This window comes from Salvia hispanica, chromosome 5 (genome assembly GCF_029641045.1).
Source record: "Salvia hispanica isolate PSC_SH4W2 chromosome 5, Shi_PSC_v1, whole genome shotgun sequence".
Classification (NCBI taxonomy): domain Eukaryota; kingdom Viridiplantae; phylum Streptophyta; class Magnoliopsida; order Lamiales; family Lamiaceae; genus Salvia; species Salvia hispanica.
The window spans coordinates 24,373,098-24,390,128 of NC_142696.1; the positions used below are offsets into that span (position 1 = coordinate 24,373,098).

General features: G+C 36.9%; 1 protein-coding gene across 1 annotated transcript; it reads left to right on the top strand.

The window, feature by feature from the left end:
- Positions 1-358: 358 nt before the first annotated feature.
- On the top strand, positions 359-1,300 carry LOC148926490 (uncharacterized). The gene has a single exon (XM_089059150.1). The coding sequence runs from the start codon at positions 359-361 to the stop codon at positions 1,298-1,300; it is 942 nt and encodes a 313-aa protein (XP_088915276.1).
- Positions 1,301-17,031: the final 15,731 nt, after the last annotated feature.

A 17,031-nucleotide genomic window follows, 5' to 3' on the forward strand; every position in this document is an offset into this window, starting at 1 on the left:
CTTAAAAAGATGAAAAAAGCACAGTATTATACACCACATCGGAATTAATGTCGACCACGGACGAGTCTTGGATGCGAGAGAAGCTGGAAGGCCCGATGCCGTTGATCGGCATGTACGTGGCTGTGGCCTCACTCGCTTGCTCCCTCGCAATCGTGGCTGATCTCATCCAGGGCTTCCGCACCCGGAAGCTCTGGTTCCCATCCCGCTTCTTCTCTCTCAACGCCACCTCCCTCGCCCTCCTCTCCGTCGCCCTCAAGCTCCCGGTCGACCTCACCACCAACATGACCGCCTCGCCAAGATCAGCAGCCTCTCCCTCATGTCCACCGCCACTGCCAACTTCGTCCCCTCTCTCGGCTCCATGACCGACCGCGACATTCTGGTCAATGCCGCCGCGTTGACCATCCTCATCCTCACCGTCGCCGCCGACGTCTGCATTCAGATCGTCGGGACGCGGTCGGTCCTCGACCACCGCGCCCTCTTGCCCGAGGAGATCCTCTCCCTCGGCCTCATGCTCCTCGTCCTCCTCGTCCTCCTCTCCACGTCCCTCATGTCGCTCACCGCCAATAAATGCCTCGAGACTAAGTATCTCGAGACTTCCCACAGGGAGGAGGAAGACGAGGAGCTGAGGAAACTGGTGAAAAAGTATTGGGTGATGGCGGAGACGAGCAGCCCTCAGTTTGTGATTGCTCGCTCCTCCGCCTGCGCTTCCGCAGGCGTCATCTGCCTCGGGAGCGCTCTAGTCCTGGCGCAGGCTATTGTGTGTACTGTGGTGGCGCACAATAGCCTCAGCATGACCGGTTCCAGCTACGGCCGCTCCATGAAATGGATTCTACACGTGCAGACCACCGGAGTGATTTTCGGAACAATCTCTGCTTCGTTCCGGTGGCTCACAGCCGTCCGATTCAGATCCTTTGAGGATGGAAGCTTGGTGCATGAATTCAAAGTCGAGGATTACTGGATTAGGAAGTTTCTAGACTTCCAGGAATCTCCGATTCATCCATCGATTAAGCACCATAAATGCAGAAGACTTCTCTACATCGCGAGAGGATTCATCGTATCTCTCCTTCTCAGAGCTCAAATCTGTACTGTTTTATTCAACAAGCTAGTTTTAGTAATCTCATGCTGCGTCATCAGCGTTATCCTGAAGACGGGAGAAGATTCCGGCTGCGAGTTATCACGAAACGCGCATTGCCTCCGCCTCGAGGGGGAGGCGGATTTGCCGGACTACATGCTACGGAGCATCCCCAAGCAGGTGGATAAAGTTCTAGAAGCTTCTAGAAGGAAGAGCCTACTAAACTAATCGAATTCCTCCGCGATTCGACCTTCAGAGGTGTGGCGGAATTCGACAGCTGTCTCGTACCAAGCATACACGGGAAAGAGCCGAAGAACTGCTGGTCTCTCCCTGTGTTCACGCTGGCATCCATCGCCGTTGCGCTGCCTCACGTCGAGAGAAAGAAGGTTGACCAGCTCGTCGAAGACGTAAGCAACGGCCTTTTATTGGTGGAGTTTATGGAAGAGAGCTTCTACAGAAACGAAGAGTGGAAGAACGTGAGAAAAGCATCTGATCTGTGGCTGCGAGTCGATCTGTTTCGAAAATGGCAGGAAATAGACTTAGCTGAGATCGGTGCAAACAGTTCAACTAGTAAACACGCGCTGGAGAGGCTAGCGCGTGAGGGCAAATCCGTCGCGTCTTATTTGAAAACAGACGTGCCGGATTGCCCTATGTTCAACCCGGCGAACTGGAAGCCGAGGATCATCGCGGCAAACTCCATGTACCGGATCAGCACCACGATTTTGAACGGCTGTGACGAGGAGAGCAACATCAGTGGTGAAGAGTTGTTTGATTGTTTAAGGAGAATGATCGCGGACGTTTTGGCCGCGTGTCTAACTAATTTAGGACGGGTGATATCGAAAAAATGTGAGATGAAAGCGATCGAGGAGAGGGGGAGAAGCGTGCTACAGGCTGCCGTTCTGTTGGGGAGGAGTGAAGAGATTCTCAATGTTGTAGCGGATCGAGATCTGCCGCCGGGGCTGAATGATCACGCCGCTGCGTACGTTGAGGAATGGCGCAGGGCGATGCTGCAGGAGGCGGAGGAGATGAGTTCAGGATCACGATTACGACGTCGTGCACTAGCACGCCGTTGTCGTCGGAAGGGGGAAGTTTTTAACATGTTGAATAAGAAAGCTTCTAGCAGTATATGTTGTGTTTCAAAATCGGGTGCATGTTTCTCTATATACAACAATAATTCTGTCTACATGGAACACATAGTACTCCTGTCTGGGTTGTTGCATAGTAAGTTAAAAAATCCCTAAACATCTTATTTTAGAATGTGGGGCCATTTCTATATGCAAAGCATAGTATCACGTTCAAAATTAAAATATTTATCAGATCCAAAGTGTCAAATGGGTTGGCTGGCCCACTTCAGCCTAAGTCTACCTTGGTTCATACAACTTGGGCCTAGCCCAACCATCAAAGTGGGCCAGATTTCTTTCGATAAATTCAAACTTGGCTTAGCCTAGGCCCACTCAGTAAGTGGATTAATGCACAAAACTATCTTATCTAATTTCATTTAAATACTATGTATTCTATTTAAATATTCTTTTGAAAGTCATGTTTGAATATTTTAGAAAAAATAATAATCATATAAATTACCACTAATATGGAATAAATCAGTGAATGATCTCGGCGGTCTAAATCAGTAAATGATTTTAACGATCTTACCACTAATATTTTAGAAAAGATAATAACCAAATAAATAACCACATAAATTACCACAAATTTGTGATAATAGAATTATTTTTAAAATAAAATTGCAGTACACTTATTAGAAGTGTAACTAAATGAGTCATGTTATCACATTTATTATAAAATGTAGCATTGGAGCCTAATAGAAATGCAGCGAAAGACTAGTGTATAGATTGACTATCTATAGTTACATCTTTTAGAAAGTGTAAGAAATGAAGTGTGATAATAGCCTATTTTTCTAGTGGTGATTAGGCCGAGTTACGCAAAAAATTATTTTTTGTATGCCTCCACGTAGTTGGAATGTGGACAATAATTTCTGTGTCGAGATGTGTCTCTTTGTAGGTTTCCCTTGTTCTATCAAGAGACAAGCTTGACAAGGTACCAGGCCACCAGCCTTCTCTAACACCACTCACTAGCTGATTTAGGAAGTCAAGTCAAATGAAGCGCAAAGATAAAAGTTTCAATTATAACAAGCCTATAGAATATTAATTTTAGGTTAAGCTTCTCTTATTTTTGTCATTCGATTTATCCTATCTGGTATTTATCATGTTTGGGATTGACAGATGGATTACTAAACTTATTATAGCTTAAAGATGTGTCATAACTCATAAGCAAATAATGAAAATCCCACATTGGATAAATCGAGATTATTGAAATTTAAAGTGATATTTATTTCATTGTCTTCTTTTTAATACTAACTACTCTCCTCGTTCCATAGCAGTGGAGACATTTTGTCATTTTGGTACGTTGCATTGTACTCAAGTCATTTCTTTTTTTAGTACAAGTCAACACATTTCTTCTCACTTACTCCCTCCGTTCCGCAGTAGTCGAGTCATTTTTTCATTTCGGAACATTTCATCATAGTAGTCATTTTCTTATTTGGCAAAAAGTAATGCTCACTTATTTTATTCTCTCACTTATTTTATTTATCTCTTTCCTACTTTATTATCTCTTCACTTAATATACTTAATACTCCATCCTGAAAATTTGTCACTTAATTCGATTTTTGTCCGTCCCTAAAATTTGTCACCTTTCACTTTTACCATTTTTGGTAGTGGACCTCGCATTCTACTAACTCATTTTCACTCACATTTTATTATAAAACTAATATACTTAATACTCCACATTCTACTAACTTATTTTATTTATCTCTTTCCTACTTTATTATCTCTTCACTTAATATACTTAATACTCCATCCGTCCCTGAAAATTTGTCACTTAATTCTATTTTTGTCCGTCCCTAAAAATTTGTCACCTTTCACTTTTACCATTTTTGGTAGTGGACCCCACATTCTACTAACTCATTTTCACTCACATTTTATTATAAAACTAATATATAAAAGTAGGACCCACATGCCACTAACTTTTTCAACCCACTTTCTATTACTCCCTCCGTCCCGGCTAAGATGACACATTGCTTAGCCGGCACATGATTTTAGGAGTTATTGGTTAAAGTGTTTAATTGGAGAGAGAATGTGGTGTTAAGTATTAAAGTGGAGAGATAAAGAAAGATGAATATTTTAATTGGAGTGAGAAAAAGTGGTTGAGTGTATTAATTGGAGAGAGAAAGTTACCAAAAAAGGAAATGTGTCATCTTAGTTGGGACAAACTAAAAAGAAAAACGTGTCATCTTAAGCGGGACGGAGGGAGTACATTTTTTAAACCCGTGTCGAGTCAAATGGTGACGAATTTTGGAGGACGGAGGGAGTATCTTTTCATTAATCTCCGTGCCGAAAAGAAGTGAATCTGCTACTATTGAACGAAGGGAGTATTTTACTCTCTCCTGCTTTATTCTCTATTAATCTTTCTACCTTTTACATTTCCTACTTTATTCTTCATTTACTTAACTCACTTACAATTTTTCTTAAATCGCGTTCCGAAAAGAAACGCTTCCACTACCACAGAACGGATGGAGTATTAGGTTGAAAAAGTTAGTGGAATGTGGGTCAACACTTTATATATTGAATTTATAATAGAACGTGATTATAATGAGTTAGTGAAGGAAAGTAGGTTGAAAAAGTTAGTGGAACATGGGTCCCACTGTATATATTGATTTTATAATATAATGTGAGAATAATGAGTTAATGAAAAATTAGATCCATTTATTAAAAAAGAAAAAAGCAAATGTACGTAGATGGAGTATTATTTTATGGACAGACCAAAATGGCCAATGTAGATATTATTTTGTGGACCGAGGGAGTAGTTTTTAACAAGCAATAGCCATATGCTTCGGTTAGAACCTTGGCCATTTCAATTTAACAAGCCTATATTTATTTTGTAGGTAGGTTCTCTTATTTTTGGCCTTTGATTTATCCGATTTGGGATTGACAGATGGATTGCTAAACTTCATAAAATTATTAAAGATTAAAGATGTGTTGTAAGCAAATAATGAAAATCCTGCATAGGATAAATCGAAATCGTTGAAATTTAAAGTAATAAGAATATATATCTCGTTTATCTTATTATGAGTAGGTAAGTAAATGATACTATTAATCAGCCGACACAAGAAATAACTTTGTAAGCATCACCTGCGCAAAATTAATTTAATTTAACATTGTTTGTGTTTGTCGGTTCTTACTAATGAATTGAATAAAAGAACAGAATTGAACCACAATTGTTAAGACTCCTCCCAAACACTCTCCGCCTAACATGCACATTGTGATTCTACGACTCTGAAGTAGTTACGGAAGCAAAATGTCCCACATATCCATTGTGTGACCATCAGGTGTGCCTTCCTCTCCTAACAAGCTAGTATTTCAAGATGAGTCGTCATTTTTGGTGTGTAAGAGGGGTCCCGGGTCCGGCCCGAACATCCTCCAACCGTAGGCCGGGCCGCAACCAGGCGTTTCCTGTTAGCACCCAACGCTGGGCTAGGACGCAACCGGCCATGGCGGATCCAGGGAGTTACAGGAGGGGCGACCCGCTACCATGGACCCGGACGTAAACTTTCCATAGACGCCCCCTCTGATAGCTTCCGACGTCGCCCCTTTCCCCCCCCAGCTTCCTTGTTGACAGGGGAGAGTCCCGGGGGCAAGTGGCGGATCCAGGATCTTAAAAGGAAAGGGGCGAAATAAAATTTAACTCTCCCCTCCAACGCACAAGGACTCTCCCCCGTCTGAAATTTGGCAGAAGCTAACGGAGGGGCCATTTAGGAGAGATTTACGTCTGGGTCCATGGTAGCGGGGATCTGCCGCCTGCAGTGAGTCCAGCCCCTGCACGAGCCAATGGTCAAGTATGGCCGTATTATTAATTATTGTAAAAGACGACCATTGATTTCCATCGACAGTCTATTGATACTTTCTGTCACAAACGAAATCTTTGAGGATTTGGATTTTCTAGCATTGGAGAGAAAGCACACAAGGGAAGCAAGCCCAATCTTTGTAGTGATATAAGTTGATACACCACATACTCTAATATATACAGATTGATTGGTTTTAAGTTCAAGTTTGTTTAGTTATCTAAATGTGTAAATATCGATTCAAATATGTTCTCCTTGATCTAATCACATTGTTAAAGTGAAGTCCCATCTTAGCGGTTCAATGAAGTTAAATCATCTCTTATTATATTTCTTACTTAATGGAAATTGACATAAGGTTTTTTGTTAAATTTTGTCAATATTATACTACAACGATAAGGCTGCGCTACCAAAGACTATTCTCCGTAATATCTGTCGTTAACCAGATGAACTTTCTAGTAACAATGAATTCCGTCGTTGTTCTCAATGAGCAACGCATTGTGAATATCTCCAAAGATCAAAACCAAGACATAATAGGACAATCGAGGCACCATATATTGTTCCGCTTAATTATTTAAATTTCCAACAGCGGTTGACATCAGAACTAGGCTGGCTAAGCTTGCGATCTTGTCGAAATGATTTAACAAAAACTAATCTAGGTAATAGTTCGAAAATTAAGGACTTAAGGAAAATAAAACAATACTCCTTCCATCCACGAAAAATAGAACACATGGGTCGGGGTTTAGATCCCTGCTGTGGGTTGTTCCATACATGTATTTTTTTATTTTTAAATTATAATAGTAAAATATTAATTTTGTTTATTATAAAATAATTAGATGTGTGTGCATAATGTAGCACAGCCCCTGCTGTGCGGCCTCCTGGGTTGGGTCCCTATCACCTTTTCATTTAGTTTATCTCATTTAAAATGTTCATCTTTAATTATATTTGGAAATAAATCCCTCTTTTTTCATTAAATTATTCAACTATGTTTTTCTTCCTACTTACTCAATCTTACAACTCCTCATAAAATCACGTTTATAATAAAACGTGAGTGTGATAAGTTATTGGAACGTGGGATTCATTGCCAAAAGTAGTAAAAATAGTAAGTGTGGCAAATAGCGGCGGATGGACCAAAAAGGAAACTAACGACAAGTAATGATACACGGAGGGATTTGTAAGACGATGCGGGCCAAGCCATAGGTCAAAGAGGGGAATGGATCATCTGCTGTTTAGGAATGGAATGAGACCGCGATAGACATGCACATGTCTTGATTAGAGACCTCACTAGCTATGTCATTGTCCTAAGTGGAAATTATTGTAACAAGTAGCCTACATTTTGTAGGAAAGTTGCTCATCGCTGTAGGGTTTATCAGATTTGGAATTGACAGATGGCTTACTAGACTTTATAAAATTATTAAAGAATAAAGATATGTGATACGCAAATAATGAAATTCCACATCGGATAAATCGAAATTGTTGGAATTCAAAGTAGGTAAGTTTTAACGTGGAAGTGATATAAATCAGTACAGACAAGAAATAGCTTTGTATGTATCACTTCGCCAAAACTATATAATAGAACAGTAAAGGCTCCTCGTCTCGAATATTATTATGAAAAAGGGAAGTCAGTAGACTCTACCCCGGAAAAAGCTTCATCCAAGTTTTGGATGGGGTTCGACTTTTAAATTAGAGGGGTTGGATTTGGTTCAAATTTCAATTGCCAACTCCCCAAACCCTGAACAGGTTGGATTTTTTTTTTGGATTTTTTTCTGATTGGGGGTGAACCTTTTAGGATTTCAATTGCCAACTCCCCGAATCTTAGAGGGGTTGGATTTTTTTTCTGATGATTGGGGGTGAGCCTTTTAGGATTTCAATTGCCAACTCCCTGAACCCCGAACCGTCGAGGGGTTGGATTTTTTCTGATTTTTTTCTGATTGGGGGTGAACTTTGAAGGATTACAATTGCCAACTCCCAGAACCTTTAAGGGGTTGGATTTTTTTTATAATTTTTTTTCTGATTAGGGGTGAACTTTGAAGGATTTCAATTGCCAACTCCCCGAACCCGGGAGACCTTTGAGGGGATGGACTTTTTTTTGGATTTTTTTCTGTTTAGAAACCTTGAGGGGTGATTGGTCTTTTTTTTTGTTTTTTCGTGATTGGAAACCTTGAGGGGTGGTTGGACTTTCTTTTGGATTTTTTCCTAATTGGAAACCTTTGAGGGAGATTTTTTTTTCTGATTGGGGTGAACTTTGAAGGATTTCAATTGCCAACTCCCCGAACCCTGGAGACTTTTGAGGGGTTGGACTTTTTTTGGATTTTTTTCTGATTGGAAACCTTTGAGGGGTTGGTTGGACCTTTTTTTAGATTTTTTCATGATTGGAAACCTTTGAGAGGTGGTTGGAATTTTTTTGGATTTGTTTCCTGATTGGAAACCTTGGGGAGATTTTTTTCTGATTGAGGGTGAACTTTGAAGATTTCAATTGCCAACTCCCCGAACCTTGGAGACCTTTGAGGGATTGGACTTTTTTTGGATTTTTTTCTGATAGGAGGTGAAGAGCCTTGGAGGATTTCAATTGCCAACTCCCTGGAGCCTTTGAGGGGTTGGATTTCTTTTTAGATTTTAGTCTGATTGAGGGTGAACTTTGAAACATGATAGATTTTCATAGGTTTCATGTGGAAATCAATTGGTGATAGAAAGAGTGGCCCATAGGATTTATATATTAGTTTCAGTTTTACCTTGATACAGTGGGATAGTTATAAGTTTCAATTGCCAACATAATCATGTACTCGCATGGTTCTGGGAAGGACAATGGCCGTCAGTCCGTGGCTCAACCCTTCAAGGTATTACTCCATATATTTGAAGCAATTGGGCTTATCAACACCTCAAATTTTGGTAACTTTAGCTCCATGGACGACCACTTACCATTTTTTTGTTGGTATATTATTTAAATCCCTCAAAATTTGTCATTTATTTTTATTTTTGTTTGTCTCCAAACATTTGTCATTGTTGCTATTTTTATTAGTGAAACCTACATTTCACTAACTCATTCCATCAACAATGAAATTTTTGAACATGCCGACTTTATATTCGGTCAGTGCTCGGTATAAATCTTGTATCCTACAGATTAAATAATTTTAATTTCAAGTTTGTTTAGTAATATGAATGTGTTGTCATCATTATGCTAATTATTGTTTTTAATATGAAGCCCTAGCTGGTGATTTCTTACTTCCATGGTGCTTTAATTGCAAGGTAGGACTTCCTCACATGTTAGTGGTGAAAGCATGATCATCTCTCATTTGTATTTACTTCCATCGCAAGTGATTCGTATTTCTTTTTGGTTGTCCCAACTAAAGTGATGCATTTTATTTAAGGAAACAATATATTTTTATCTATCTTACTTTATTCACTCACTTTATTTTTTTATCTATTTTTCTCTTAACTACTTTATTCTCTCTTTATTTTACCAGCACCTCCACTGAAATATGATGGAGGGAGTACTTAGTGGAAATTGACTATTGCTTTTTTGTTATATTTGCATGTGCAGATTGCACACGGTAACTCAGGTGTGGATATGGATATCAATACGGATATGGAGTCATTCTAACTACTGGAAAGGCCACAGAGAAGCTTAGGTGTAACAACCAGTTTTCATACTGACGGTTATCTCCATAGACCGACAAAATCTTTCATGCTTAATCTCCGAGTTTTTATAAGATAGACGATAGAAAAGAAGATACTCCCTCCGTCCCCCTAAAAATAATTTTATTTTTCCTTTTTGGTTCTTCTCTGAAAATAGAAACTTTCTATTTTTAGAAAATTTCTCTCTCTAATGAGGTAGGACCCATTTCCTACAACCACACTTTTCTTTCTATCTTTTTTCTACTTTACCAATTTTGCACTAAAACGCGTTATTTCAAAAGTTCCTAAATTTAGGAGACGGAGAGAGTACATTTTATTGATATAAGTAATTTATACGTCTATTATGTGAAGATTTTCTTGAAATATCTACATATTCTCAAATTATTCCGGCTAATCCATGTAATTCTCTACTTTACAAGTAGAAATAGCTCCTTGTCCGTGCTCTATGTACCGACGTTCACTCTCTACTTTTGCCCCGGATATTACAAGGGGTTCATATCCCACCAGCAATTTTTTTCTTTTATCTATATTTTATACATAATCATTAACATTTATACTGCTACTTCTTCAGCCAACGAAACATTGACATCAAGGAAATCAAACTTCTGAACATTACGGATGCATACAATTACTGCAATAGTGATAATTAACTAAACTGCCTAAAACGGTTGTAATCTTCATGTTAGTTGTAAAATCTGCCGCGAGCTTCATTGATACAGTTAAAAGTGTTAAAAGAAGTAGCATTATGAATGAACAAAGACAAATAAATAATACTCCTAGTTGTAATACTAAATTTCATTACAGAGCTTTTCATCACAGGCAAATGAATAATTTTTCGAATTCGGCACATAATGAAAATCTCACATATAATGAAAATTTTCAATTGATTTATCTGATATAGAATTAACCGATGGATGTGTGACAAGCACATAATGAAAATAACATCGGATAAATCGAAATAGTTGAAATTTAAAGTAACATATATTTCGTTGTCTTATTAAAATTTTCGGTAGTTTTAACGTTAATATGAGGTGATGTTAATAAGAAAGACAGGAAATAACTTTGTTATCATCACCTGAGCAAAATTAACTAAATCAAACTTTGTTTGCCTTTGTCGGCTATTGCCAGTGGATTTGTATAAGAACAGTATTATTGGAAACAATTTCAATCTTTTTCTCAATAGTTGATCAAACAGTTATAACTCAACTCAACAATATCAATTCCTTCTACGATTACGGCTTATGTTTACATCATTTTCGCGTTGATATCAGATGTTGAATTGTGGTAACACTGTAAACGAAGTGATGGTTGAAGCGGAAGGTGAGGATTTTGAAGTTTATGTGATACTATTACGGCCAAGGCCGAGTCCATCCGCGCCCAGTGAGTCCAGCCCCGATGGCGGCTTGTTAACCGCCACTGTGCACGACCCATCGCAACACCAACGTGCCAAGCTGGTGATATGAATTGGACGCAACACCACATACTTTAATGTACAGATTAATTGGTCTCAAGTTTCAATTTGTTTAGTTATCTAAACGTGTAAATATCGAATCAAATATGTTCTCATTATTCTAGTGATTTTGTTAAGACGAAGCCCCACTTGTGATTTCTTATTTTTATGCAACTCCAATTGCATCTCTTATTGTGTTTAGTACTTAGTGGAAATTGACTAACGTTTTGTTGTTAAAATTACATGTGCAGATTGCACACGATAACTCAGGAGTGGATGTAGATGGATGTATATAGCTATGGACAAATTATGCATGAAAGTTTTGTGTCGATACACGGAAACCGGTAGTTACACTTGGGAGGAGCTATTTGGTATGGTGAAATGAAATTGGGAAATGAAATGGTATTTCTACCTCATTTCATTCCTTTGCTTGGTATATTTTTTCTTTAGGAATTCACCGTTGCATTCTTCATGGAAAAAAAAGCAACACACACACACACAACAACAACACATGCACATATATATAAACACACAAGCACATATGCACACACTCATTTTCGTATATAGTAAAAATTATTATGATCCAAAATATTTGACAAAAATATTTTTGAATAAATATTTTTTTAAAATCAACATATTAATTGTTTATATTTCATTCCGTTCCATTTTTATATTATTTGTAGTTGCCAAGCATATGAATGAAATCAATCAAGGAATAACAATTTCATTCCATTTATAAACCTTACATTCACCAAAAAGCCCCTATTCCATTCTCATTCTTATTCCATTTCATTTCCTTTTCATTCTCTCCTCATTCCATTCCAAGAAGCCCCTATTCCATCCTCATTCTCATTCCATTCCAAGAAGCCCCTAAGGTTCTATCTAGCTAGTGGAAAGTCCACGTATGAATGAAATCAACCAAGGAATAACAAATCTATTCCATTTGTAAGCCTTACATTCACCAAACCATTCTCATTTTCATTCTCATCTCCATTCTCATCTCCATTCCATTCTCTCCTCTTTCCATTCCACTATACCAAGCTCCTAAGGTTCCATCTAGCTAGTGGAAAGTCTACATAGAACATTAGGGGCTATTTGATATGGTTGAATAAAATGACATTCCTACCTTCATTCTGTTCCTTTATTTGATATTTTTCTTCCTTAGAAATTACCATTCCATTCCACATGGCAAAAGTCATTCTTTCGATTTAGCTAAGGAATGGTCATTCCATTCCATTTGATTCTCATTCTTATTTTAAATTTTAACAAAAATATATAATATTATCATTTTTATATTTAAATTTAATATGATCTCAATTTTATAATAAAACTAAAATTTTAGCATTTTTAATAATCTAAAAGAAACACACACACCATGTATACACACCACCGCACACAGGCACAAGCAGGAACAGAGCTAGAAAATTACAGATGGAGAAACAAAAATACTAATATATAAATGAATAAATATTAAATCTAATATATTATAAATATAGTATAAAAAAATTTGGGTCTTGGAGGATGGAGAGAGCCTCCGCCTCCGCAGTTGTCTTAAAAAAAAGACAAATTATATAGAGTAGGTTTTTTCTACTATTTTCTAAGGTTTTATATTTGTATATTTTAATTTGGGTCTAGGACCTCTTTTTTTTTATTAAGTGGATTGGTGTAAAACATCGTGTATTTTAGTGGAAGGGCAAGTAAATATTTTTTATTTTAAATGTAGATAGCCAAAATAGTGTGAAGATGTAGTAGTATATTAGAATAATATAGTACTCCCTGCGTCCCATAAAAATATATGCACTTTCTATTTTCGTCCATACCATAAAAATACGTGCATTTCATTTTCGGAAGGTTATATATCAATTTAATAATGTAGGTCTCACTATCCACTAATACTACTTTAACTGCCATTGTCCTCATCCCTCTTACTTTATCATACCATTCTCCTCCTCTCTCTTACTTCATCAATTTTATCTTAATTCTCGTATCATATCTATTGTCCATATTTTTAATCATACGCACAAAACCACATACACACACACCCCACATATACACACACACATGCATAGGCATTGGCGGATCCTGGATTCATAAACGGAGAGGGTGGAATATATATTACTAGCTTGGTTTAAGGCAAAAATGGCTATTTTTTATTTTCAAGGCAACGTCAGGGCAAGCGGAGGGAGCGAACATGACAATTTTTCCGGATAAGAGGAAATTAGTCACACTAAAGGGGTGATCGCCCCTCTTGCCCCCTAGATCCGCCATTCCATTTCATTCTCATTTGCATTCCATTCCATCCCATCATAGTTAATTCATCAACGCAATGTATTAAAAATGTCAACACAGTATATTGAAATGTCAACAAAATTATGTATTGACATGTCAATGTCATCATCGTGTTGACATTTTTAATACACTGCGTCAGTGAATTAGCAGAGTTAACAACTTAAGAAAGTTAGCAATTGATCACACCCCATCATAAATATTTATATACTAGTACTTGAATATGAGATTGGACAATGCCAATGGACTTTTCTAAGAACATGTTTATGCCGCCGTTAATCACAATGACATTGTAAATATCTCCGACGATAATAAGACAATCCAGACACCACTTATTTAATACGATTCTTAACTACATCTCTCTCTCTACAAAGTCGATCAATTAAACTAAGTTGCGCACTTTTTCTACGTAACTCAATTCAACAAAAGTATGGCTTCCTTGTACCACTGCACTGCACTAATTACATCAATTCTGATAACGCTGCTTCAGCTCAAGTACACAGGGGCTGATCTGACCACTTCCCCTTTCGCGACGCATCCGCAAATGATGTGCGTCGCCACGCTCTGCTCTTTGCTTTACTACTTGTCCTACATCCTTTTCTCACACCGCCCTCCCCGCCCTCTCGATATGGCTGCTCGCATTTCCATGATTTGCTGCGGCTATGCTTCGATTTCTTCCCTCGCCTCTCTTCTGTTTCCATCTTCGTTTAGGGCTTATGTCTACCTCGTTTTCGCGTTGATATCATCTGTTGAATTGTGGTTTTACTGTAAAGGAGCGATAGATGCAGAGGAAGGTGTGGATTTTGAAGTTTATGTGATAGTTATATTGTTACGGCCAAGGCCAGGCCCAGCAGACCACTCTAGTACTGGCCCATCCGCCCCCAGTGAGTCTAGCCCTGATCAGGGCGGCTTGTTAACTGCCCCCACCATGAGCCAGTGATCGAACCCAACGCAACGCCAATGTGCTAAGCCGATTCTTGGATTATTATGTTTGGTCATAGTATGTTTTAATATTTAAGTATTGTAATTTAAATATGACAATGGGTCAAATGTATTAATAAGCTGGTTTTATTTGTCGATTCTTTCTCGAATTGCAATAGAGAATCAAACTGCGTATTGAAAAGATTCTTGTTAAAATTCATTACACATATCTCTCACTGCCTTCTCAACACAATTTTTTTGAAACCCTAGATTCCACGAACTAGGGTTTCTTTCGTTGCTCGCTAAGAGGACAACACCTCGCCTCTGACTAAGGCTGGCAAATCGTGCGGATTGGATCGTTATCGGGTCAACCCGATAACGACCCAACGCAATAAGGCCAAACCCGAACCCAACCTGTTAAGGAAACCCCAAACCCGAACACGAACCCAACCCGCCACCTTCAAACCCGGACACGACCTGGACACGACCCGAACACGATAACGACACGAACCACTTTGGGTTGACCCGACATGATAAGAACACGATATCGACCTGGACACGATAAAAACACGATATCGACCTGAACACGATACCGACACAAACCACTTTGGGTTGACCCGACACGATAACAGCACGACAACAACCTAAGCACGATAACAACTCGATTACATATTGCTTCAAAAAATGATCAAGACTTTAAAAAGCCATATAGCATGAAGATGTTCCATTTTAAACAACAAAACTCCAAAAAAATCCAAAAAAAACCTAACAAAATACATAACTGTTGTTCCAAATACATAACTTTTGTTCCAAAACCCAACAAAAAAAATGAAACAAGATAAAAGAACTAAAGAAGTAAAAAGAACAAAACGAAAAAGAGTGAAAATACTAATAATTAAATTAAATTTATTAAATCAAAATAAAAAGAATATAATAGTAATAAATTATATTATAAAATTATTTGTTGATTAGTTTTGCTAGTACATAATATCTGAATTAACGTTTTGTATCTATAAGTATAAACTTATTTTTCATAAATTTATTTAAATTATCCTTTTATTCTAAACATTAATTGATTTAGTTTTATTTTTCACTTGGATCTCTCACATACATTGTATTATTTCATTTCTTTCGACTACTTTAATTTTTGTAATTTGAAATATAATTTGAAGCTTGTAATTTCAAATATTTTCTATATATTATAACACATGAAGAAATATGCAAAGTAGGGTCATTACATGCTCATTTAATATTATTATCCAAAATTACATGAATGAAGACATAATTATATATTTTGAATATATTAACTAATATACTTGAAATGTCACACGCCTAGACGTTGATAGCAACAACCTTCTATCGTCGAACTAGCTCTTATGTATCATTTGATGCATTATAATATACAACAGATTATTAATCATAAATTAATTTTATAATATGGGTCTAAAATTTGTTGTGGTTTATCATAATATTTAAATATATCAATTTATATAGCAGTCATATAATTAAAGGATATGTTACAACTTACATGTTGGGTTCCACATGTTATCATCATACCATCTCTATTATGATATTATTACGCACTATGAAAATAATTATAAAAGTAATATTAAAATAATACAGTAAATGAAATATTGAAAATATTGTGATTTATCATATAGTAATACTAATAATTTTCATGATCTTATCAATTTATGGAGCAAGTGCTATACATTTGAATGTTGTATTACTATTATATGTGTTGAGTCCAACAATGTCTCATCATTGAATGACCCATATTATAATGTTAATAATTTTAGATAGAATAATAAACCAATATGTATAATATTATTTTCAAAATTAAAAGTTAGAAATTAATGATAAAATACCAATGGTATCAAAAATAATATGAGAGAATTTCCTAACAAAAGAGTGTTTTCCTAATTTATACTTTGTAAAAAAAAAGTAATTTATTTATCTTTATATCATTGTGATAGTTTAAATAAAATGAATTAAAAATTATTCCATTATTATTCCATTAAAATACTATGGATGGTTATTCTCTCTAAAATTTATCTTTTAATAAGGGTATTGGTACATATTGTACAACAATACAAATGAAAAATGAAAAATTATAAATAAGGTCAAATTAGTCACAAAAATATGTAATTATTGATGCTATCTAATCAAAATAAATTAATATTATCCTTTTTAAAATTTGAAGGGCATTTTGTGTATACAATTTTTGCAAATTTATCTTTACTCAAAATAAAAATAATAATATTAATTTTTAACGGGTTACCCGACCCGACCCGCATCCAACCCACATCCGACCTGATTTTTTCGTGTTCTTAGTGGGTCGACCCAATAATGACCCGCATCCAATAAGACTTGATCCAAACCCAATAATTTCGTGCGGATTTGTGTCGGATTATCGTGTCGTGTCAAAAATTGTCAGCCCTACCTCTGACTAAGCCTCAATATTGTCTCTTTCGATACCTGTATCATTCATACTTTCAGTGAAACTCTACATGAGCTGAAATGGCAAAATGAGACTAATTTTCGTGGACGGCAGGAGTACTATTTTTATGTAATTTGTACTCCCTCCGTCCCGGCTAAGATGACACATTGCTTAGCCGGCATGGGGTTTTAGAAATTATTGGTTAAAGTGTTTAATTGAAGTGAGAAAAGGTGGGTGTAAGTATTAAAGTAGAGAGATAAAGAAAGATGGATATTTTAATAGGAAAGATGGATATTTTAATAGGAGTAGGAAAAAGT

Bases quoted from the DNA above. Each gene is read 5' to 3' on its own strand.
- LOC148926490 (XM_089059150.1), top strand. From the start codon at position 359: ATGACCGACCGCGACATTCTGGTCAATGCCGCCGCGTTGACCATCCTC.